This window comes from Elaeis guineensis, chromosome 2 (assembly GCF_000442705.2).
Source record: "Elaeis guineensis isolate ETL-2024a chromosome 2, EG11, whole genome shotgun sequence".
NCBI lineage: Eukaryota > Viridiplantae > Streptophyta > Magnoliopsida > Arecales > Arecaceae > Elaeis > Elaeis guineensis.
Window position 1 is genome coordinate 8,606,506 of NC_025994.2, and position 24,262 is coordinate 8,630,767.

Here is a 24,262-nt window from a genome sequence, read left to right on the forward strand (position 1 = left end):
GATTAAATGAAGGGTTAATTTTTGAATGGTGTGGCATTCAGGAATTAATTGTTGTCACCATGCATTAAATATTTTATTTCTTACCAAAAAAAAAAGAAAAAAAGCCCCTCATCTAACCATGGTAATAAGTTTACCCATTGGGATGATTGACCATTGTTGCCACACATCAAACATTTTCTAATGAAGTAGAGAAAAAGAAAAGGGGCCTCATCTAACCATAAGAATAAGTTTACCCATTGGGATGATTGACTATTGTTGCCACGCACAACATTCTCCAGTGAAGTAGGGCCCTCATAGTCACGCTCAAAGAGAGTAGCTACGCTGGTCACTCCTTATCTCTTACCAAAAAAAAAAAAAAAAACCTTCATCTAACCATGAGAATATATAAAGTTTACCCATTAGGATGATTGACCATTATCGCCGTACATCAAATATTCTCATCTCTTATCAAAAAAAAAAAAAAAACCCTCATCTAACCATGAGAATATATAAAGTTTACCCATTGAGATGATTGACCATCATTTATCTTTTATAGGTTAGTAGATCTTAGCCATGTATAAGCTTGAAAGGAAAATAATCGCTTATGTCTCACAAAGATAACAATGTCTTTTGGCTGTCACAGGCTCATCAATCATCATTTCAAAACTGGTCCAGGGTACATCGCAATTCTACAATTTTATCCGGTGTTGAATGGTAAAACAACATAGTTTTTTTCTCTCAAGCCATTCCAAAGTACAGCTTTTTTTTAAGTTTCAAATTACAATCACAGATCTACATTTTACAAGCTTAGAAAACTGTGAGCCTAAAAAGAGGAACAGTTGAAGTGAGAACTCTCCAGAACTGTGTATGCTTCTGAGTAATCCCGGAATCAAATGCTTCTAAATAAAATTCGGTTTTTCATTTGAACAAAACAATCAAGAGAGGAAACTGTAAGTCAAGCAGAAATCCGTCCACTTTTTCTTGAACGATAATGCATCCGATGAAAATGGTTATCATATACTTGAAAGGGCACCGAGATGACATTAATCCATAAGAAAGGAATCAAAATTGAATCATGTCAATGATGAACAAAAATCCAGAATCCAAACCCCAGCCTTTTCCCTTAGAATGGAGGAAAATTGACTTAATGATTAGACATGATCAGATCAATAGCTGCTTTATGGCCTCCATGTTGTCTTCTGTGCACAGATAATACCCTCCTTATCCTTGGCATAAGTCATCCTTATTTCCCAGTGCAGCGATTTTAGGATTGTCTCCAATGTATTCAAGATCTCCAACTTATCGCGGATGATAGCCCAACCTCCTGGCCTTAGAATTCGATCCATCTCAACCACGACGACAACTGGCTGCTTACACCTGAATTGTGGTGAATTAGTAAAATTGGCATAATCAATACCTCATATCAACCACTGCTGTAGCTAAAGCAAATGCTAACTTGCAGATTAACAAACTCAAAGAAAACGTAAGCACCTTTTAATGAATACTCAAGCTCATACTTGACCAAGAATTCAACAAAGTTGCATCCAAAAACTTCACATGATGCACTTTTTACCACTACATTAGAAACTATGCTACAGCATACAAATAAATATTTCAGAAACCCACTAAACAACTTGGCAATTATCCTTCTGTGGATCCACCATATATACTTGTTGACAATGTGGTCTGCTTCTGCAAATAGAGTGCAAACCATCACATGATCACACCAATGACTCCTACAAGAAATACTTGGCACCTTGCAATGCACCCAAGGTGGCATTTTGCAAATAAGAACTTGAAATTTTGCATGAGGGGCAAATATCAGCTTTTTGTTTTTCATCACAAACCATCAAGACCCTCTTGACATATTCCCAAAATAATATCTACAAGTGTCTCATATTTCATCCTTAAAGTTGTTATGCCTAGATCTTCTATGCTGCTCTCAACTTTATCATCTCCGAAGTTTTTCCTTAGTTGAAGCTTCAATCACTTGGTTTAAGAAATGTTTTTTTTTTTCTTTGCAGCAACGTACATATTTTCCTTGTAATACATGCACTGTTGCATGTTATCACAGGACAGCTGTCTCTACACAAACTAAAAGACTATCCAAAAGTCGCTTATAGCCCACACCATACTCCAAAATTATTGTAAGAAATTCAAATGCCTATGACAATCCTTAGATCCCAACACTTCGGAGTCATGCCATGCAACAACCAAAAAGAAGAAGGAAGAAAGAAAAAAATTTCTCCCTCCCCCTTTCCAAAATAGAGTCAAAGAAACTACTGCTCAAAAGCAGGATGCCTGCTCTTAGATGGATACATGAACTATCAGATGACACATAACCTAGATGATGATGACTTAAAACTCACATCATAATGAAACAAGAAATCACATGATGATCTGTAAAGCAATTACATAACCACCCCAGTCCAAAGTAGCCCCACAAAATTAATCTCATAGTAATTTAACAGGCCACTCCCCATCCTCTCATATCTTTCAAAGAATCTAAATTATCTATTTCTTCTCATCCAATCTTCTTTCTTCTCTAATTTATATTCGTTCAAATGAAGATAATACTACCTTTTCACTTTTTCACACCACCAGTACTCAAGAATTCTTGAACTAATTTACTCATACATTAACACATAAGCAGAAATAAGTATATCCATTTCATTGCTCTTAATTATCATTTTTCTCCTTTCTGAAAGTATGCCAAAAATTTCATTTTGGAAACAATTTTCTGATGAACTAAACAGCTTATTGCCCTGCCAGTTATGGTCCTGCAGACTGCATGATTGGTTAAAGCCTTGCTAGATTAATGCTACATCAGAGGGTTACCAAAAGGACATAGCATTTATGAAACCATAAAAAGAAACTTCCAGCACATTAAACCTTAAAAGGAAATAGAGGAAAATAGCATATATGAAACCATATAAATGACTTTCTCATTCATTAAAACACCTTTTTTTTTGTTTGGGGGGGGGGGTGCTGGGGGCAGGCGTGGGCAGGAATCAGGGTGCAGGAAAATCAATAGAGAAAAGACCAAGAATTTATAGATATATATGCATAGCGACATGCATATAAAACTAAATAAATAAAAGGTTTTGGGTAGTTGAAGAGGACAGCTCAACACTTTCTAAGAAGAGTAATGCATTACAGACTATAAATTGACATGGCACATTTGTGAGGCAGACTTTTATGTTTTGAAGTCACAAATATAAGAGAATTAGGGGGTGTTTGGTTCGTGAGTCAGAATTAGAATGGATTGAAATGGGAATCAGAATGGCTATATTCCCCGAAGTATTTGGTTTGTAATCAGAATCGGAATGGATGATTCTCGTTGTTGTTGTTAGGTTCATTTAAGGATAGGAATCAAAATCAACTCAAATTTCCATTTTTATCCTTAGCTAAAAATATTCAAAAATTGATATTAAGTGTTGAATATAATAATAATAATAACTATGGGGTTACAGCGTTTCATCATTTTTTTTATCTTTTTTTGGTATACAATGTTACATCAAGGCAAATGACCCTATGCATTGTTGACACGTTGGCATTTAATTAAGTTGAGAACACCAATAGGATAAGCTCAATTGACCAAGAGGCCTTATTGAGCAAACCATGAAAATCAATAATATACGCAACCCAACATATTCATTATTTCAAGTCCATGTTTGATAAAAGATGATGATCTGTCTCTAAAGCAATTTCAGATGGGCCAATCAACCTAAGTCACTATCTGATTTTGCATAATTAATTTGAGTAGCAATTTTTGCAAAAAAAAATTGAGCAATAAACTACACATAATATCGGAGTTAGAATTGTTAAGATTTTGGACCAAACAGACTAATCAAGTTCTTGTACTTTCATGGAATGGCCTACTAAAAAGAATTTATCCATAAGAAGGGTCCGGGTTGTATCTTTCGCATGAAAGAGTGATTGATCTTTTTTTGCCATGTCTGCCACCTCTAGAGGCCTCATCGCCTGCCTCCAATCCCCTCGCCCCCCACATCTCTCTCTTCCCTCCCCGAGCTCTCCTCCACCCACCACCATGCCCGCCACCTCCAAAGGCCTCATTGCAAGCCTCCGCTCCCCTTGCCCCCCACATCTCTATCCTCTCTCTCCTCTCCCTGAGCTCTCCTTCACTGCCGCCATGTCCACCGCCTCTAAAGGCCTCATCACCCACCTCCACTCCCCTCACCTCCCACATCTTTCTCCTCTAGCCCAAAGCTCTCCTCTGCCCATTGCCTCTAGAGGCCTCATCACCTACCTCCGCCTCCTCTCTTCCGCCCCTCAGCTACCATTTTTGCTCTACCTGAGCTTCAGCTCGGAGACCCTCATTGGTGCAGGTGAATATGAGCATGCAATAGAGGCCAAATCATCAAGGCAAATCCTGGGGTTATAAGCCAAACTCGATAAGGATGAGGGCAATCAGTGGTCTCTTTTTTTATTCTCATTCCAGTGGAATGAGATTTGAATCCACTGAGGAGAGTCTGAATTGGGTTCCGGAGGGATTGAGTCATTCCAGATGCACTTTGGAATCAGAATCGAAATCGGAATGGGACTCCCTCCAACCAAATGGTTGAAATGATAGTCACCCATTCCCATTCCCATTATAGGCTCCATCTCTCCCAAACCAAACATCCCTCATACTCTATGGTGCATGACATATCAGAATGTCATCCTTCAAAGGTCGCATGTTTTATATTCTTATAGAGCTTCTATAAAGATTTTTTGTAGAAACTATGATTGAGATCTCCAACCATGCTTTTACTAGTGATATTGCCTCTTGACGTCATATATCTTATTCTTGATAGGTGGTCAAGATAATGTGGAATCCAGAACTTTATCCAAGACAAGATTGCAAAAGAGAACTCCATAAGACAAAAATTATACACAGCCAGCATATTAGTGAATACATACCTGTTCTTAAGACGTGAGAACAGATGATCAGCATGCAAAAGATCATAAGACCTTGGGTATGTGCTGAATGGTTCACACCAATCATGGTAGATGCCAAGAAGTCCACGCTCATAAATTATAGGAAGAGTGTTTGGAGAATGCACAGGAACTACATTCATGACCCAAACCTTTTGAGATGAAAGGGCTGCAGCAAATCTGTAATCCAAGTAGACGAGTTTAATTTTTCATTTCCAATGAAATAGCAGGTAACTACATGCCCCAAAAAAGAGGCAGTCAACAATTCATTTCTGAAATCAAATCAACATAACTAAAAATTCCACAAACAGAAACATTTTGTTGATAGGACAAGAAACAACAAAAATTTAAATACTAGTTTAAGGGATAGCTCTGCATACCCTCCATAAATGGCTTTCATATCCATAATATTTCTAATATGAGACCAATCAATGCCTATCCCATTAAGATAGGATTTGTTAATGATAGCCTTCCAGTGCTCATGATCTGCAGTCAACTTTTCTCGTGAATCACCCAGCCATTCAGGAAAAGTTTCAAGCCTCTTGGGCCATTCCTCAGGCCAATCAGTTCCATGTTGCTCTATAGCAGATGGAACTTTATGTAAGCATGATTTTATGGGAGTATACCTGAAAAGACAAAATAGGTTTGCTCATATATATAGGCACTTGTGAGAAGCTGAAAGTAACATTGAAGGTAAGAATCCACCAGAACCCCCTCTCCCCCCACCCCATCCTGCCCGAAAAAACAAAAAAGGAATAAAATAAAACAAAAGCAGCCTAAACTTAAGACAAATGAGTTTATTCCATGATACATGTTATCTATGGCTTACCAAGCAGCATCTATTTTGTCATCTTCCTTGCAGAAAGGAGGTTCTTTAGTCCGTCGTAACTCATATATATCATTTGATGCTGGTCTCTGATATATTCTAACACCCACTTCACTGACCTCATCAGTTTTGTGTGCCAGAATATTCCAGCAGATTGATGCCATCAATGTTGACATGCCTGGAAAAGGAAAAGGAAGGAAAACAAAAACATGAATAACAAAGCAGCATTCAAGAAAGCCCCCACTACCATTATAACACAGTTGGCTCAAAACAAAACATTAGGAAAAAAAAAAAAAAGATGGCAGACACAAATATAAGCTCATAACTCTACATGATGTGAACAAAGATGAAGAGGAACCAAGACCCTGGTCACCTCCTATGCTTATGAAAGATGAGAACTGATGGTACAAATGCTAATTAACTTAGCACATGACAGGCATTGACCTCATTCTTTTCGTTCATTTAATCAGAATTGTGACGAAAGCAGCTAATTTGAACTTAATAGACCAGAAATGTAAGATTCACGTGTTTGTTTTATGGTGTTAAAATTTATAGGTGTTTAGCAGATTTTACAGAGTTATAAGACAAAACTGTTAGGAGTGCAGATGTGCAGGATTGTTCCCAGTCGAAACTGTTCTATTCAACATATAGCTGTGATTAGGGGGATACACCTTTGGGGCTGGCCATATGACATCTAGCAGCAAGTTAGTCCATGAATTATATCTGAAGACTGTTGATTACACATTTAAATCAAACAAATGGATGCATGCTGTGGGCAAGAAACTCTTGAAAAAACCCACCTTTCTTTTTCCCCCTCTTGGTTTCTACACATACATTATCCAATGAATGTGCAAATGCTCAGCATAACACGAAGACCTTACTGAAATAAAAAGGAAACTCAGAACAAGCATTTGCATATAAATACCAAATATTACCATTCTTAGAAGCATGACAGAATAAGATAAATTAAATCAAATTTGGTTGAAACGAATGCTTCCATTCATTAATAGATTAATTAGAGAGAGCAGGACAAAGGAAGGAATGCAAGGTTTGCCCAAAACAAAGGTGACAAAGTTGGAACAAACAAGAAAGATGAGCATTACACTTGTGTAGAAGGTGACATATGCATGGATTTGTACTTAGAAGAATGTAGTGCAAAGAACTAAATTCTGAATGCTATTATTTTTTTCTCCAATTCTAACTGTCATTAGCTTTTTCCTCCTTTCTGGCTACGCTAATATCAGGCAGCATATAGAAACAGATAGGTTGCATGTTGGACAAACCACCTTCTCCAGTTTCTATATCTCCATGTTTTGTTGCACCTTCTTCACTATTGTTATCTACATGTTTAGTTGTACCTTCTTCACTATCGATATCTCCATGTTTTGTTGATATAATGAAGTATCCTCCAGGACGCAGAATCCTGTTCATCTCAAAGAGGAGCCTCCCACCTACAGAACACAAAATACACACTCATATGAATGATTCCAACAAGATACCATGTCTTCTGCCTCTATCAGAAAAGCAAGCACCAAATACAAACCACTAGACTGCCATGGTATATTGCATTTGCCACAGTGAATAGCATCAAAAACACCACTTGGAAAAGGAAGCCTTCTTGATCCCAAATCTCCCACCACTGCAGGGATACCACGCTCAAGGACTAGTTGCGCTAGATCTATTTGATCATTCATCAATCCCAAAGACAAAGTTATCACATTTTTCTTAAGAAGAGTGGCTCCAAAACTAGCACTTGTACATCCAATGTCCAATACTACGCGAATATTCTTCCCCCATTCAATGTCTGGTGCCATCTATAAGAGCAACAGATACACTTCAGTCTATGCATGACAAGTACCTAATATATTAATTACCAGGTAATTCCCATGATGTGAAGGACAAGTAAAGAAGGAGCAAACACTCCAACAAGCAAAGATGCAAACATATGCAGTTCATACTACAAAATCAATTTGCCAAGAACACTACAAGATGGCAAACAAGTTAAATAAGCATTGCCAGCATCCAGATAGGGTCTCAAGATCCAATTCAGGAAAGCACGGGTCAATCCTAATGTTCATCAATGCTTTAGAGACTGGCAAGCATACTGTCCAGTATGGCTTTGACATAAACATGACTATTCAAAATTAAAGCTCAAATAAGTAAGGAACATGCCCAAGAGATCATGCCATCAGTCCATTTGTTTCCTATTCCATAATGACTAACATGGTTTTGACTGTTGTAAATTAATGAACTATTAATGCTTAAATCTGGATAGCGAAACGTCATTAAACTTATGTTGAAAATTTAAACCTCAAAGTATGCAATCTAGCTTCTAATAGAAAAAAAGGAAGGCTTCTTACCTCTTCAATCGAATTGATATAGCGCTGAGCCCCACCCTTATACTCTGATTCCTCCCGAGGAAATAATAAAAACTCCTCAGACAAATTTAACCAACTTTGAGTTTTAATGAATGCAGAGAGCTTTGGGTGAGCCACATCCTTATAAAATATCTGGAGCATCAAATTTGCAGAAAATATCAGCATTACCTCAGAAGAAAAAAGTTCGATACAAGCTACCAAATGAAGTAAAGAAAGGACCTTGGATTCTCTTTCCGGCCAAGGCAGTGGAGGTTTATACTCCTGAGGAAGAGAAACCAAGCACATCAACGGTATCTGCGGGCAGCTCCTTTCATGGTGCCGACGACCACCTTCCATATAAACACAAGGGATATAGTTATGCCCATGCCTGCCACCACAAAGCTTCCAATTATACCGAGCCCCTGGATCGAACAGAGGTCCCAACTTTTTCTTCTTCTTGTTCTTTTCCTTCCCATTCGCCCCACTCCTCCCCTCATCCACTTTTTCCACCTCCGTATTCACATCAACACCATCCTCCATGTCCTCATCGATCCCTCCCTCCCCTTCCACCACCTCCGCCTTCTCCTCTCCCCCTTGCTTCTCGTTCTCCTGCTGCCCTTCTGCGTCTCTCGTCTCGTTCTTCGCCGCCGCAGCCGCCTTCTCCTCGATCTCCCCTTCTTTCATTTCCTTCTCCAGCGATCCATTCTCACTCCCATCTTTCGGCGGCGAGCTCGGATTCCTCTTCTTGTTCTCCTCCACCTCCTCCTCCTCCTTCGCCACCGGCGAGCTCTCAGGGTCGAAGATGTCGTCGAAGCTGCTCCTCTGGGAGGAGACCTCGGCGGAGGAGGAGGAGGAGAAGGTGTACCGGATAACGATGAAACCGATCGCTAGAAGTACCACCAGCGTCACCTTGGCGCAGAGCACCAGGGGGACGCGTTTGGTGCTCCGCCCCAACCGAACCCCGGCCATGAATTCGCCGACTATAGAAGGAAAAACTCCGTGAATTTGACAGGGTCTCCCATTGGGTTGCCAATGGTTTGGTGGAGACGTATCAGTGGTTCCAGCGGAGAAAAAGAAGCGCCACACAGCGTACAAAGGAAGTTGGGGAATTGGCAAATGGTGGTTGGAACTTAGAAGAATAATGGATTTCTTTTGTTTAATATGGATTTGTTTTAGATAATTAAGAAAAGCAAAATAGAAGAAAACGTAGGGTTTGGTTTATGTAGTAGTTTATGAATTAATGAAGGATTGTTTTCGTTTTTTTTGGTTGGGGAAGTTCTCTTCCAGTGAGCTCTGTGGCTGGTCCAGGGTCATCCTCAGTGGAAAAACCAAAGTGCCGGACGTGACGGTCGTCCGCATACGAAACAGGATGAGTTTTCTTTCTATTTTCTCGTCTTCATCGAGGGGGTTTGAACAAGCTTTGAGCCCTGAGAGCGAGAAGATCATGCCAGAAAACGACGAAAGGTAGCCGTTTGGGTTTGTCGTATGGGGCTGTGGGCACGCAGGTTTGCCGTGCGGGGCTGTGGGCAAGTAGCCTTCCGCTTCCGGCGCCGGTAGTTCTGGCGTATTTAGATTTCATTTTTTCAAGGTGCTAGAATTATAAATATGATACGATACATCCGGTATGTGAATCTTGGCTTTAATGGCATGACGAGAAAACAAGGAAATGTCCCAACGAATGATAACGACAAAGTAGACGCGGTTCACAAGTGCTACATTTGACTAGTCGGGCATCTACAAGTATTTTTTTTGAGGGATAAGTAATTTATTAATTATTTGCGAATTAAATAATTTCTATCTTCAATCTGATGATGCTGAGCAACTGATGACTGTTGTAATTAAAATTTAGTTTCTGTTAAATATATTGATGAAGAAAACATATATAACAGCTGTTATTTATTCATCATTTGCACTTCCTGTGCTGATCAAAATACAATAAAGTCTTTCATTTTCTTTATAGATAGAGAGCTTTTAGCTTGCTAAACTACACGGTCAGGCATGTGAAGTTATCTGAAAATATTTTGAGATGTCCATTAGCGTACGTGAAGAAGTGGTGATGGTGATGGCATGACAGTGAGCATTAGCTCTTAAAGGGATGATGGTGGGTTGGTGGTGGTGCGGTTGCTGGTGACAATTATAATAAATTGTTGCTTTCTTACAACTTATAAAACCTAAGAAAAAAAATCTAGCTCTTACTTTTTTTTTTTTTTTCTAGAAATATCATAAACTAATTTTAAGAACAAAAAATAGTAGCAAACATATTTTCTTCTCTATTTTCATATTTTAAAGAAAAATCGACAACATGACAAATTGATGCCAATATTGTAAATTAATTTTCCTGCTCTATTTTTTTACCAAGTTTAAGCAAAAATTTTATCATGATATTGATAGAAAAAGCCGGCCCTCGACAAGAAATGTTGTGGATCATCCACAGCACTCACCTCTCACTATAATAGTCTAATTCAGCTAAAAGATCATAAAAATAAACAGGTTCTTGCTTAAGGAAATTGAAAAATGCTCCAAGAAGGTTAAACTCTGATCCCCGAACTTGAGGAAGGAATATATTAATACAACATGGCATCTAGAATAAAAATAGGACACAAAATTATTCTGTTTGCATCCTCAGAACTTAGGATCCCTGTGTAATCTTTACAAAAGCACTAATCCAACCACTAATTATACTTTGTTATTTTCTTTGCTCTAGAGTTCACTTCTCATTTACTCTTTAAACATCTTATGCTGTGGGTTGCATAAGTTAATAATGGGGCCACCAACCAGAAGACGGCAAATTCCAGCACCAAATGAAGCTTTCCAACAGTCCAAAAGATGCAGATGTTTGTCACACCTTTCCTCTTTTCTGGCTAAGCACTTGATATAACTAGATTCAAATGCCTATTGTGAGATGGATAGAAGAAACCCACGCTGTATCGGTAAATCTCCAATCAAGGAGATTTAACGAACTAATGGATGGCCCAGATTGACTGCAGTCCTTGAGTTCTATCCACAGTACCACATCTATCCCCAGCAGGTCATGCACCACCGTGTAACCTTCTCCTTCTCCCGAAAAAGAGGGTGGGATTTTGTTTTCAAATTGTCAAGCGTGGGTGTGTGACTCTCTTTTCTGATCTATTTCTGCTCCTCCTAACAAAACCAAACACTTTTAAATCATGCTTCTTCCTACATCTCTACTACTGCTCTACAGCTTTTGAAGTCCTCTCCAGATCATGTCAGAAGAGGAAAGACTTTTGAGGCACTGTAGTGAACTCTGTATGGCTGGAGGAGCTCAAGTTACCAGAGCTGCTTATGTCTGAGACAATTTGATCACTGCATGCAACTATCGATCATGAATAGGATCCAGTCCAACTCTCCACGTGCCAGATTGCAGCAGGACGAGCCTTGTGGAATCATGTCATCCACAATCCAGTGGCTGAAATCCTCGCAGGGGAGAGCTTCCTCCGAAGCCCTCATGAGAAGATGAGAAAAGACCAGCTTGGCAATGCTCGGGAAGTTTCGGGTGTGATGCTAGCTGTCTGAACCTTGTGGTTTGATCCAGGATTGAAGCTGCGACAAACTTTTTTGAAGACTGAAGAGCACAGGTCGTTCTTCTTGGTGCAGGTCAGTGCCTGCTCTGTAAACTAATTTGCCTCCACTATATTCAATGCATAAAACCATAACAATCAAAATTTCAGAATGGACGGTTACCTTACAGGAATAGATGCAACAGCTTACCGCCTAAGCTGCCTGAAAGAATGCAGTGTCTTTGAAGTAGACTTCCCCAACCTCTCGCAAGTGAAAGCTGCTCTTATACAAGAAGCTATTAGATCAGCAGAGCACCAGTAGATTGCGATAACAGCAAAGTCTTTGATCAGAGTGGCTGGCGACATTAAAGATGGTGACAGATTTGAGAAGCTCCAGAGGTCTGGGTTTGTTCCTGAGAGAGACGGTTGCTTGAAAGTATCCTATATTAACTTCCACATCTCCATGCCATGCAGGTCCTTCAGTCTACAGCTGCAAACTGTGCCTCGACTCCAACGATCCTCCGTGCCGACTTCATGAACAAATCCTCTGTCTCGCTCTACTGTTCCATCTTCCATTTTTACAGTGTCTGGCCAGATCATCTGTTGCCTACTCTTAGGTTTTCCAATGTTAAGCTTTCACAGATAGGCGATCCTGATGCCCATTTTGGATTGCTGCATGAACACCAGAACCTGTTCAACAAGATAAGGAACCTACCCAGATCCCTGCAGACCCATCCAGAGGATGGAACACCCTGCTGGCGTTTGTATCTAGTGGAAGCCTCACCTCAAGAGGAGGAAATTGTAATGATTATAGTTGGCAGCAGAGCTCTTTTTTTTTTGGACAATAAAGATAGCTTCTTTCCTCAGCGTGCCATGATTCACTGATAATATAATCATGAATCTTTTTATAGTATTCTTGATATTTATCTCTTATGCTGTACCAAGTAGCACTATCTAAGCTTTGGAGTTTTTTTTTTTATTAATTACTTTTAGAATTATATCTGCAATTAATAAAAAAAATACAATAGAACTTAGCAAATCAAAATGAGCAGCTACCAAAGAAGTCTCTTCAGGCATGACAGCAAGGAACTTGCTCAATTGAATGGAAGGAATCTCATACTCCATCACAAGCTAAACTGAAGGTGGTGAGAAACAGAGCAATGATTCTGTGCAGTGGCAAAAAATGTGGGATAGAAGCTTGCAGAGTGCAACAGCATTATTATAAACAATCATAAAAGACAGATCTACAGCATTTCAGTATATTGTAATCACAGCATTCCTACCTATCTTTAAAACTAATACATATAAGACCGTTATCTTTGCTTAATCTATACATGTGTGCATAGATGCTCTTCAATCTACACAACTTGGCTTATGGCAAAAATTAATTGTTCACCGTGCTTCAGATGATAATTTATCCTGAACGGTTCTCAGAAAGGAAGATTCAAACCAAGGGATGCAAAATGTGCATGTGGTGGCATCCCATATATGCAACTCCTAACGTGAGTTGTACACAAAGTAATGGCCAAGACCAATCAGATAGTCCTGCCAAATTATCAAAAGAAACAAATCCTGGATGGTGTTCAGCCAACAAATGGCTAACATCTATATAATGCAGTAACCGACATGCATAATGCAAGTAAAGAAGACCATGCAAATTCTGAGTAAAACTGCTGAGAGAAGCTGGAACTTCCCTGGATAAAGTTGCTACATTTGAATCCCAAGGGTTTGGAATTTCTATATAGCATCTGCTGGTGCTTGTGTGCACTGTCATGGCAAAGCTGCATGGTTTATGCATGCTAATACATTGAACCCAAAAGGTAACATCTTAGCTTAGAAAACTGATATGCATGCATTGTACCAGCAGACAGAGAGTATTTATAACTTATAAAAAAGTATGAACTTCTTATATATGAATCAAACAGATACAGTTAACTGTTTCTCAGGCCTCTGTTAGCAAGGATGGTAGCATTGTTTCCTTTTCATTTTTCATTAGTAATTGGTAATAGTAGGCAACTAATAAATAACAGCACAAGAACCAACATAAATTTTGCAAACCAGATAATGCAACTTGACAATAGGATCTATTTGCTTCTGATTGCAGAGTCAAAAATGACCAACAAATGCTGGTTTTTAGCAAAAGAATATTCTTGCTTTTCCAATCTTTCAACAATTAAAATGTATATAAAAGGAAATGAAATTGATGCCTCAGATGTTTTAAAGAAGAGGTTGCTCCATTTAACAGTTCCAGAAATCACACTGTTATACTAATTGCCTTTTCTGAGTTGCAAAATAGCAAGTCAGCATTTTCTGCCAGTTCATAAGGAGATTTTAGGAACTGTTTTATTACCTCATAGCTCAACTGGTAAATACTGGATAGCTGCAGCTCCTGAGGTCATGAGAACCCTACCAGCTTAAGCATTAAAACAAGTGTACACAGGTTTGGAGCTATAAATCATAATCAGAAGCTAATTTTTCAATAAACTATGCACCTAACCTTCATCAAACCATCTGTTCACTGCCTTGATGCAAATTCTTTAACTTGCCCTTTCAACTGCCCAAGTAAGAAGCCTCAATGGTAAGCCTTTCTAGGCTCTAGCATAGACCCAGATGCTATTTTGAAATCAATGTTAACCATCAAGATCTTTGTTCAACTCCCTCTTTTCACATCTTGGTGCAATACTGCAATGACTGATTGGATTCCACTAGATGCAATTACATAGGAGCCCCGTGTTATCACCTGTCCGATAATAATCGTCATACATTTGGAATCCTTCCAGCCTTCAATATCTAACTAAAAACATTGCTCGCCTACCTCAAACTTGGTCTGTTGTAAAACTTGCCAAAGTTCAAAATCTCAAACGACATTCCATTTCATCAAGACAATTTTCTTACCATCTGTTGGAGTGAACTTTGATCATAGAATCTCCTTAAGTTCTGTATTCGTTATAGCGATCCTCCTGTAAGTTCCCAGCATGCCATTTAACAATTTCTACAAAGTATTTGCCCTATTCTTCTATATACTTACTATCTTCCAGAAAGTATTCAACTACTAGTTGCCAAAACTTATGTACACATCAATTGATGATCAAGAAATTGTGCTGAGGTCCAGCCGTCCAGGACTGGTATAGGCTTGTGAGTTTGGATGCCCACAAGTGATGGACAACCCCAACGTCTAACATCAAGTGGCTAGGAACTGGAGAAATCCACAAGACCTCAAATTCTCTGCAGGTGATAGCTAAGGTTTAATGCAGAAACTAGAGTTGATACAAGAACAAACTTCCTCTAATACCAAATTTGATACAGGCGACAAGTGGGTTCCCCTGTTCAGCAAATTTTTCAGAGCAATAGCAAGAAGATGGGGTTTACAAAAGTGATATAAAGAGGCAGAAGCAAAATAAAATGGGTACACAGAAGCATAAATAACAGTACAAAGTAAAGGAGAGGACCACCCAAGAGAGTCGGCATGCCAAGGCTCTCACTCCATATCTCGTTCTTCAATTAGAATTGGCACAGCTGAATGACACTCACTTCATAATACAAAGCACCGTGCACTACATGAGATTGCTTAGGCATTAGTACTAGGTTTGTCTCTCACAGATACAGAGTCAACACCATTGAGTTGCATGGAGAGTCAGCACCACACTGAAAAACTCGATGAAGGAAAACTCAAATAATTTATTAATCAACATTTTGCAAGCAAAAATGAGCTACATGTAGAAATAGAATATTTGTAGGTTCTAGGACCCCTTACATCCAGTAGGCCTTGTTGGTGCTTTTAAAATCTGGCAGAACTTCGAAACATGGTTTGCCGTACCGGGCCGAACCGCCCGGTACGGGGCGTACCGAGCCGGACCAGTCCCTTACCGGTCCGGTTCGGGCCTGTTTTTCGGAAAACGACCCCGAACCGCACCGAACCGCCCGGTTCGGTGCGGTTCGAGCCCATACCGCCCGGAACCAGGTGGTACGGCTCGGTTCGCCGTCGGTTCGGGGTGAACCGAATCGTACCGCCCAGGAGACCATTTCACATGGGGGAGAGGGGAAGGTAGGGGCCTTTTCACGTGGTTGGGGGGAGGGAGGGGGGAGAGAAATGGGCGTGGCCCACTTCACATGGTGGGGAGGGCCTGGTGCTTTAATAAGCACCAGGCCTTCGGTGTTCTCTGAGAGTTCTCAGAGAACACCCATGGCCATGGGCAACTTAATCATTGAGACCTCCAAAAAATTAGAAAAGAAAACAAAATTTCGTGAAATTGGAGTGATTTGAGAAGAGGCTGATCTTTGACCGGAGGTAAGATAATCTGTTATTTTGTTAGTCAATATTTTTTTTATTTTTATTGTTAGAAATAGAATAAAAATGAGGTAAAATAAAAATAGAAAAAAATCATGCCAAAATCTTATGATTTTGGTATGATTTAATTATATGTGATAGATCTTTGGAAGATCTACACGATGACACCAAAATTATTAATTTTCGTTAATTATATATTTTTTAAATATTTTTAAATATTTATTTATTTAAAAATTAAAAAAAATTAAATTTTAGGAAAAAAATTAGAGTTTGGGAGAGTCAGAATTTTAGCGAGAGGTTTGAGATGTCTTACAATCCAGAGAGGATGCTTTATGGGATGATGAATATTCGAGAGTACGATGTAGCTTGGCTAGAGGGTTGGACTGATATCCCTTCAGACTATGTTGATGATCCAGACATCTACGAGCGTCACAAACACTCGATAAGAAATTAAATGCAGAGTACATCTTAAAGTTCGTATATCAGTTATTGCGCTTTGTACTTAAATATTTAGATACATTTTAATGCATATTTTATATATTTTTTCTTTAGTTTTAAGATGACATAGTTAAAATATAATGTAAATAAATATATGTTTGAAATTTTGGATCAAAAGTCTTTGTACCGCAACCTAACTCCAAATTGAACCCAAATATGTCAATAATATGCAATATAATGCCATATTGAGATTGTATTTATCAATTATTAACTTCAAAAATTCAAAAAAAAAATTTGAAAATCGAAAAAATATTGTGTACCGGTACCAGACCAGTACGTCTCGACGTACCGTATGTCGGTATGATACGGTACGACCAATTCGGCACCGGCACGCCGTCCGGTACCGGTACAGCGAACCTTGTTCAAAATATTATGCAAGGAAAGGCTAAATCGACTCAAATTGAATAAAGTACATCAAGATTCGCTGTCTCGATATCAGGCCCCGTACTAGTGCCAACCTGTTACTGTGCCCTTATGAGGCCGGTTTGGCATACCGAATGTTGACACATACCCTGTACTATGTATTGGTACCGAATCGGTATGATTGTACCACCTAGTTTGGTCCAATTCAGCAAACCTTGAAGTAACTTATGATAGTATGAGATTTTTAACTACTAATTCTCGGCCATCAAAAGCTTCTACCAGCTATGCATGGCCATCAAAATTTAGGACTTAAATAATGGGTCCTAGAGTATTGAAGGCAACATTTATGCTGTCTAAAGCTTCTGACAAGTTTGATTCTGGCTGTCAGCATAACACAAGTATAATATTTTGGCCAAAATTTCCTTGTCCCACATCCAATGTAACAATACTAGGTTGCATCCGAGAGCTAACTCAATGATAGACTCTATTGAAGTGGTCTAACATTAAAAAATCCAATTACACTAGTCTCAGTGAGGCTATTTTAGAAATGATGTGCATGGCAACAGTCTTATGAAGACAATAGGAGCTATGATGCATTTTATTATGCTATATCCACAAAATTTAAGCTTTTAGATACTTATAAGTCAGGGGTCTGATGTGACACCTTATTTGTTGGTGCCAAATGGGTTCCACATGGTCTGGATCCAACATTGTATCCCCTCATGCACCCAAAGCCCATAGTTTGGGCATCTTCTTTAACTTCCAAGCCATGTTGGGTCTGAACTTCATCATAAAGGGACCATTGCTTGCATCTCTCTTTATCTGCTAAACTTTACAATCTTCGCATATCACTAACCATTAGAGGTGGCAATACGGAATGTATTGGTCGCATAGGCTGTTACTCTACCCTATCACACAGTTAGGAACCACATATCCATACCTGCCTTGTATCCGCCTCACGATAGCGTGGGGCAAATAGAGTTAGGCAAGGCGGATAAAGCTATAAAAATCATTTTTTTCGGATGCAAATCAAACAACTAAATAACAATAAAAATAAATCTCAGTACTTGACGTACCATTAAACAAAATTAGAGTTGAAGATGTGGAACATAGCAAACCAAGTTTTCAACAATAAGAGAAACAACAAACAGAAATGTTGTTCTTTAGGAAGTCAAATGTCTCTTAAACTAAGAAAAGCAATCAACTAAAAAAAGGGGACAATTAAGCATGTACCTTGTAGCTTTCTATATGATTAATCTTTTTTGTGATTGATCACAATACTTTCTTCTCCTTTATCTCCATAATCATCAAGGTTTATATATAATTAAGTCGGGTTCGGGGTGGGCATTACCACTATCCACATCCATCCCAGATCTGCTGCTGGTTTTAGAATGAAGAATCATCCTTGCCACCAACTCTAAACTAGTCAGACAAAACTTGTCCCATTTGGGTCCGATTGGATATCCAATGGAGCGGAATAAATTACCATCCCTATTGGTCATACGGTTGCCATAGAAAAAATAATCTACAATTCTTAAAGTTTACTAATTGTTCATTTTTCTCTTAAATAAGACATGTCACTAAAATTTCAAGGACATATATTTCATCTCATTCTAAATTTCAATCCTAGCGTTTTCTGAATTCTCATAGGCATCATCATCCAAGGTTTGCTGTCACGGTACCAAACCCCATCCCGATGCCAATCTATTACAGTCTAGTGTTACTATGCCCCCTGTACCACATATTGCTTTGGTACTAGTACGGTATGATACGGTTGGCATGTATTGATACCAACCGGTACGTCAAACCTTGCCATCATCTCTCACTACATGCTCAAGCAGGACTAGTAGAATTCCTATTTCTTTTGTGCTTTTGTCATGCTTGAATGACCCCTCTATTCTTTTCTCATGTCCAACCAAAAGCACACATGCCACAAGAAAATTATCTTCCTTTGTCCTAAATAAATACCAGCCTAACACCCATGATCTTTACATCACTAAGTATTATAATTCATATCCTTGAACCTACATCCCAACTCCATCAGGATTGTGAAAATGCACATACTGCAATTATTATCTGCTTCACATCAATTCCATCTGTAGGAATTTTGTATTGACCTTTCCCCTTATCACTGCTTATGCTATATTCACAACTCAAACAAATAAAATTCCAATTTCCAAGGAAAGGCAAAAAATTTCTTCGTGTACCTTACATTTTTTTCCTCATGCTTGTCCCATTTGGTGTGGCCTTGTGAAAGACCAGAGACCTATCTTGTGATTCAATAGAGCATTCTTGCAACAAGAAACTCTGAGGAATATTGCAGCTACAATATTGTTCAAGACCATTTAGCATGAAACATTGTTGTAGCCTTGTAGGACATTTGCCTGTCAGGTCAAGGGTACAAGATCAAGCAAAATATGCCATTGACCTATGGAAAAGATTAACATTCAACACAATTCTGCACATCTAGTCTTACATAAGGTCAACCTTTCTTTTTGGAAAAAAAGCAGGTTTCTTTGTAATATGAAAGAAGTACCAAATTGGCACATCTTTATAATATAGATATATCATCTTTTCCCTCTTGGTTTCCTTTTAGAGAAAATATTCCACGTGTTAACCTCTCATTCACATTGAAAGCATAGTCCGTGGCTTTTAGTTTATACACAATATGTTGTCATGATGAAAGGAAAAGAAAAACCAATTTCACACACTACCAAAACTAGAATCAAAAACTCATAACGTTGAACAACTAGCACACAAGCCAAAGTAATTACAATATCTTTCACAAAGAAGGTTGCCAAATCTTCTTGGTACTTTGACTTGAAAAGCACAGCAGAGACGTCTTCAACAAATCTCATCATTCATCAGAATAAAGGGGACAGTCATATATGAGAATTTTAACAAAAATAGACATTCTACAATACTAGTATAAAATTTGCCAGGAACAAAACAAAATAAAATAAAAAATTAGACAAGACCAATTGGAGCATATTGAGCTTGCTTGGTGCAGAAGGCAGAGAAGATTAGGTCTGATGGAGAAACTGATTTGATGCAGCTAGCACCATATCCTGAAACTTTACAAGGTTGACCCCTGACAGACAAAAATAAAACTGAGCACGCAAGGCACCATAGATGAGTCTCAATTATGCAATGATCAGACGCCTAAGCAGTTCTTAATTCCCTGCTCAAATCTATCAAGTGAAGAAATTGTATCCATTAACCCATCTTTCACCTTTTGTCTGCAGCACAGAAAATGTTTATACATATGAATCCATCTTTTTAAGGCAGAAAGTTCAGAAATAAATCATAAGCTGACTATGAATTCGAAGCTAATAAATACATTCGTCTAGAAAACAACTTGTAGCATGAGAGGGAACACAGGAGGGGGAAATGCATGATGTAATAGCAGTATCTGTGAGCATGCATGAAATACCAGAAAAGCTAAACGTGCTAGAAGGATTACAATCAATCAGGAATCAACAAAAGATTTAAATTTAAAATCGACCAAGTGAACTCATCTTATGATGCTGGTGCCTTCCACAAGCCAAGTTGTGGCAGAGTTGTCATGCTTGTTAATGCTATACACTAAATTACTAATATGATCCAGACAGGACCATCGATGACTGATTCCTCAGAAGCAAAAATGTAAACAGTGGTTCTATTCATTTGGAAACATGACATACCTATCAGTTGTGAACTCGAAGTTGCTGCTGTCAATGACACTGCCAAGCAAGGAAAATGATCTGCAATGACAGAGATATAAAGATAACATTTATGATAATATAATTTAACATAGAGATGTACAAGAACAAGCTAGATTATCACTGTAAGTTCATCTGAACACTAAATATAATGCTTGCCTCCCAGACCATTAAGGGCTTAACTAAAATCATTAATTCTGATGACTATGAAGGCATGTTAGTTACATGTTAAAATGATAAAGGGAAAAGGATAAGTTCTAGTTTCCACTTCATAAAAGTCTGATGTTATTAATTATTATTGATGGAAATAATAGATGCTATGTTGCACAAGGTTGGACCACAAAACAACATAGTTGCAGTTCTACTTGAGGCAAAATTTGGACCAAATACCTTGTTTGATTTATCAATAGTCTTATGACATGGTTGCCTATGTGATAATTGCATTCTGGAAGTAGTGTAGAAAATATGAAATTTACATAAATTCAAATAGAGATCAATCAGATTATGCAAAATGGACCGGATAAGTAATTCATGAGTCACGTTTTTTAAAAAACTATGTTTATCGTCGCAATTAACTTTTTGTCATTTTCTCATCTATTAGAAGTTTACAATTATGTTCTCCATAGCACATGTGTACTCATTTTGAAATTCAATTTCCAAAATCAATATGCTTAATGTCATTACTTCTTCCACATCATCTACTTCAATCCAATTCATGACCAAAGAATTCAATCCCTGTTTAACAACAAGTAAGTTTGTCTTTTTTCTAGCAATTTATGATCAATATTAATACAGGACAAATTCAGCTACCTTATAAGATCATTGAGCATAGCCTCTACATCCAATTTTACCGGATCGCCTTTATCAAGCAAAGAAGCCGCATTCTTCACAAGCAAACGGAATGTGCACACCTGCATGACATCAATTTCTAAACAAACTTTCCCACTGTCAAAACATTAACTTAACAAGACATATTCGGTTCCTACAACAAAACATCAACATAGTTTCTAGATGTCATCACTGTCCATTTCCTTCTACCACAGTAAATAAAACAACTGAATTCACACCTCCACTCCAGTTCGGGATTGGAATTCGACAAGGGAACTCCTCCGCTGTGGAACACAATCCTTCACCGCCAAGTTCAGTAGCCTCCGAACCTCTCCAGAATCCTCCACCGGAGATCCGGCTTCCGATGCTGCGTTCAAGAATCTAACAATTGGACCAAAAGGTAGCAAAAAAAGGGGGCAAAGGGGAAAGAAGGGAAAGAAAGAAAAGAACAAGTGAGGGAGAGTACAGAGCAAGAGATAAGCATTGCGGAGGCTCTCGCGGGAGTCTTCGATTGGGGCCAAGATGAACCTGGCCGCCTTCTTCTTCTGATCTCTCAGCCAATCCTTGGGCCCCGCTTCATTTATAGCAATAAACAAATAAATGAGAACACAAAAAATCAATGTCGGATTGCCGGTGAAGAGGGAGTGGAAGAGGCGTACGAATGCCAAGAGAGAAGGCGGCGGCGGAGGAGGAGTCCGCGAGGGAGGGAAGGAGAGCGGGGAGGGCGAAAAGTAGAAGGGCGTCTCGACGAGGAGCTTTTGAGCAAAGAGGGGTATGTGTGATTTGGAGCTCTCTGGGGTTCGCGTCTTTGGATGGAAGGGGGTTTTTGGCGGGGCACCGCCGCGACGGAGGAGGTCGAATGGGGCAGGAGTGGATAACATCAACTCCTCGTCCTCCTCCCATGGCGACCACTGATGCTGCTTCGCGGTTTCTTTCGTTTTTTTGTTTTTTCCGCATTTTTGGGCTGGTATTTGTCACCATTTGCAGCAAGCAATACTTGTGGCAAGCGAAATTCCTTGCGCACCGGGGCGGTGTAGAAAATCCGATACGGAGTGCACTTCCTTGCGCATTTTTTAATATATATTTAATATTTATAAATTAATTTTTTTATTTAAAAATTTTATATAATAAAAATATTTTAATTTTTAAAAAAAATTATAATATTTTATATTTATATTATAATATTTTATATATACTGGATCTCATAATTTTTTTTTAAAGAATAGAGATATTTTTATCACTCAAAATTTTCAAACAAAAAAATTGATCTACAGAAAGTAGTTGGATAAAAATGCTCCTCTCATATTATGATATCTTAAACCATATCAGGATATCCTGAATTATATTACATCATAGGATATCATAATTTTTTTTAAAAGATAAAAATATTTTCATCATACAAAAAATTTTAAACAAAAAAATCAATCTGCAGACATTAAATACGCGTTAGAAAGTAGTGACTATATGGACTAATCAGATGAGACGGTGCACTCCATGATGGATTATTTATGCTGCCCATGATGTACAAAGAATTTCTCCTTAGAGCAACATGAAAACAAGCTCCATTTGGTTGGGTTGGTATTTGACTCCATTGTCCGTTCGTTTGGTTGCAAAAAGAAACAATCGGTCCCACCAGTTCATTGGCCGAGATTTCTACTTGACTTACATTACTTGTAAATATTAATTTTATTAGTATTTTGAAATGAATTGAAAATTTAAAATTTTTTTTAATCAATTCTCAATTAAATCTCTAATTCTATTTTGTTTAGTTTCGTTACATAGGAAAAAATTTTAAAAAAAAATTATATTAAAATTTTTTCTCATCAATTTTGTCAAAAATTTAAAAAATTTTGAATCAAATCATACATTGGCACAATCGCACAGTACCTATCTGCAACTGCAGTAGGGTGGGGAAAGTTTTTTTTTCATCCACTTATTTTCTCTTTTATGACCATTTGCTATCATTTTTTATTTATTTAAAAATAAATATTATATTTTAATATTAATTATCCGATTAATATTTTGCCCATTGGGTGATTAATATTTTATCCGTTTGTTTTCTATTCATTGGTCTGTTAATACATGTTTAATTATTTTTACCATTTAATAGCCCAAATGGCTTTTGGGCCTATAAATTGAGCTCTTGGTATGGGTTGAAGGATGCAAAAAAAATCTTACTCTCTCTTTAAAAAAAAAAATTATCCAATCTGATCGGATCGTCAAAGTACATCTAAATTTTTTTTCTATAATAAGCTAACATAAATTTTATATTACCTGATATGTAGCGGAATAGAGATCAAAATCTCTAAGGCAATTCGAATCTGATACCTCGCGAGGCCTGAAAGCACAAGCCCTCTATATTGCATGCACGTTAAGCTTCGTAGAGAAGCAGGATGAAGCCCTGCACATCAATCTTCAGAAGTGAAGCAAGGGAAGGAAGGAGATCTGATTTCCTCTCCTTAGGGATGCTTGAGATTGGATCCTTATGCCTTCAACCAAGGCGCCAAGAAATCCTACATGCCAGAAAGAAGGGATCGACTTCCTTTTGTTGTCGCACAACACTCTCTACCAATGATTATTTTTATTTGTCACACAAGACTTCTCATAACCTCCGGTTGTTAAGTGGTCCCCTCTTAAATAGATGTGGCATCCCAAAATTAATTAATGTCCTAAGTTAGTTAGGATTCAAACCTTTGTCCAAAAAGGAATCCTACTTATGAAAGGAGACTAGCCAAAACTTCTTCATGGAACACCTTCATGCATGCCCCCATATGGGGCAGAGAAATTTTGGTGCTCTCTCCTTTCTTAGTCGGCTCTCATGAGAGAGAGTCTCAGGTACATGGGACTCTTTGGTTCTAAACCAAATGACATCAGATTTGATTCAAATTGGATCCGATTCAAACCAGATTCGAAGAGCTTATCAATCCCAATCTAATTAAAATTTTGGTCCAAGTCTAATCTAAATT

General features: G+C 38.3%; 3 protein-coding genes across 6 annotated transcripts; 1 reads left to right on the forward strand and 2 right to left on the reverse strand.

The window, feature by feature from the left end:
- Window positions 1-569: 569 nt before the first annotated feature.
- On the reverse strand, window positions 570-9,149 carry LOC105060818 (probable methyltransferase PMT28). 3 transcript variants are annotated; one of them, XM_010944662.4, is made up of 8 exons: window positions 8,341-9,149; window positions 8,104-8,253; window positions 7,287-7,557; window positions 7,102-7,194; window positions 5,747-5,921; window positions 5,298-5,543; window positions 4,903-5,097; window positions 570-1,356 (listed from the first exon to the last, which is right to left on the reverse strand). In XM_010944662.4, exons 1-8 carry the CDS (start codon window positions 9,067-9,069, stop codon window positions 1,158-1,160), a joined length of 2,058 nt encoding a protein of 685 aa, XP_010942964.1. In that variant the 5' UTR covers window positions 9,070-9,149; the 3' UTR covers window positions 570-1,157. The 3 variants fall into 3 exon arrangements, with proteins under 3 accessions (XP_010942964.1, XP_073107646.1, XP_010942955.1); XM_073251545.1 differs by having other exon boundaries at window positions 570-1,346; window positions 7,030-7,194; XM_010944653.4 differs by having other exon boundaries at window positions 7,030-7,194.
- Window positions 9,150-11,759: 2,610 nt separating this feature from the next.
- LOC105060828 (uncharacterized) lies at window positions 11,760-12,503 on the forward strand. Its single transcript, XM_029262062.2, is given in 2 exon segments — window positions 11,760-12,040; window positions 12,043-12,503. Coding segments are annotated over 2 exon segments (711 nt in total). The 5' UTR covers window positions 11,760-11,790.
- A 7,101-nt stretch (window positions 12,504-19,604) lies between these two features.
- On the reverse strand, window positions 19,605-22,292 carry LOC105060835 (uncharacterized). 2 transcript variants are annotated; one of them, XM_010944701.4, is made up of 6 exons: window positions 21,956-22,292; window positions 21,763-21,870; window positions 21,536-21,663; window positions 21,279-21,379; window positions 20,451-20,510; window positions 19,605-19,858 (listed from the first exon to the last, which is right to left on the reverse strand). In XM_010944701.4, the coding sequence occupies exons 1-6, from the start codon at window positions 22,275-22,277 to the stop codon at window positions 19,735-19,737; spliced, it is 843 nt and encodes a 280-aa protein (XP_010943003.1). In that variant the 5' UTR covers window positions 22,278-22,292; the 3' UTR covers window positions 19,605-19,734. The 2 variants fall into 2 exon arrangements, with proteins under 2 accessions (XP_010943003.1, XP_010943014.1); XM_010944712.4 differs by having other exon boundaries at window positions 19,605-20,006.
- Window positions 22,293-24,262: the final 1,970 nt, after the last annotated feature.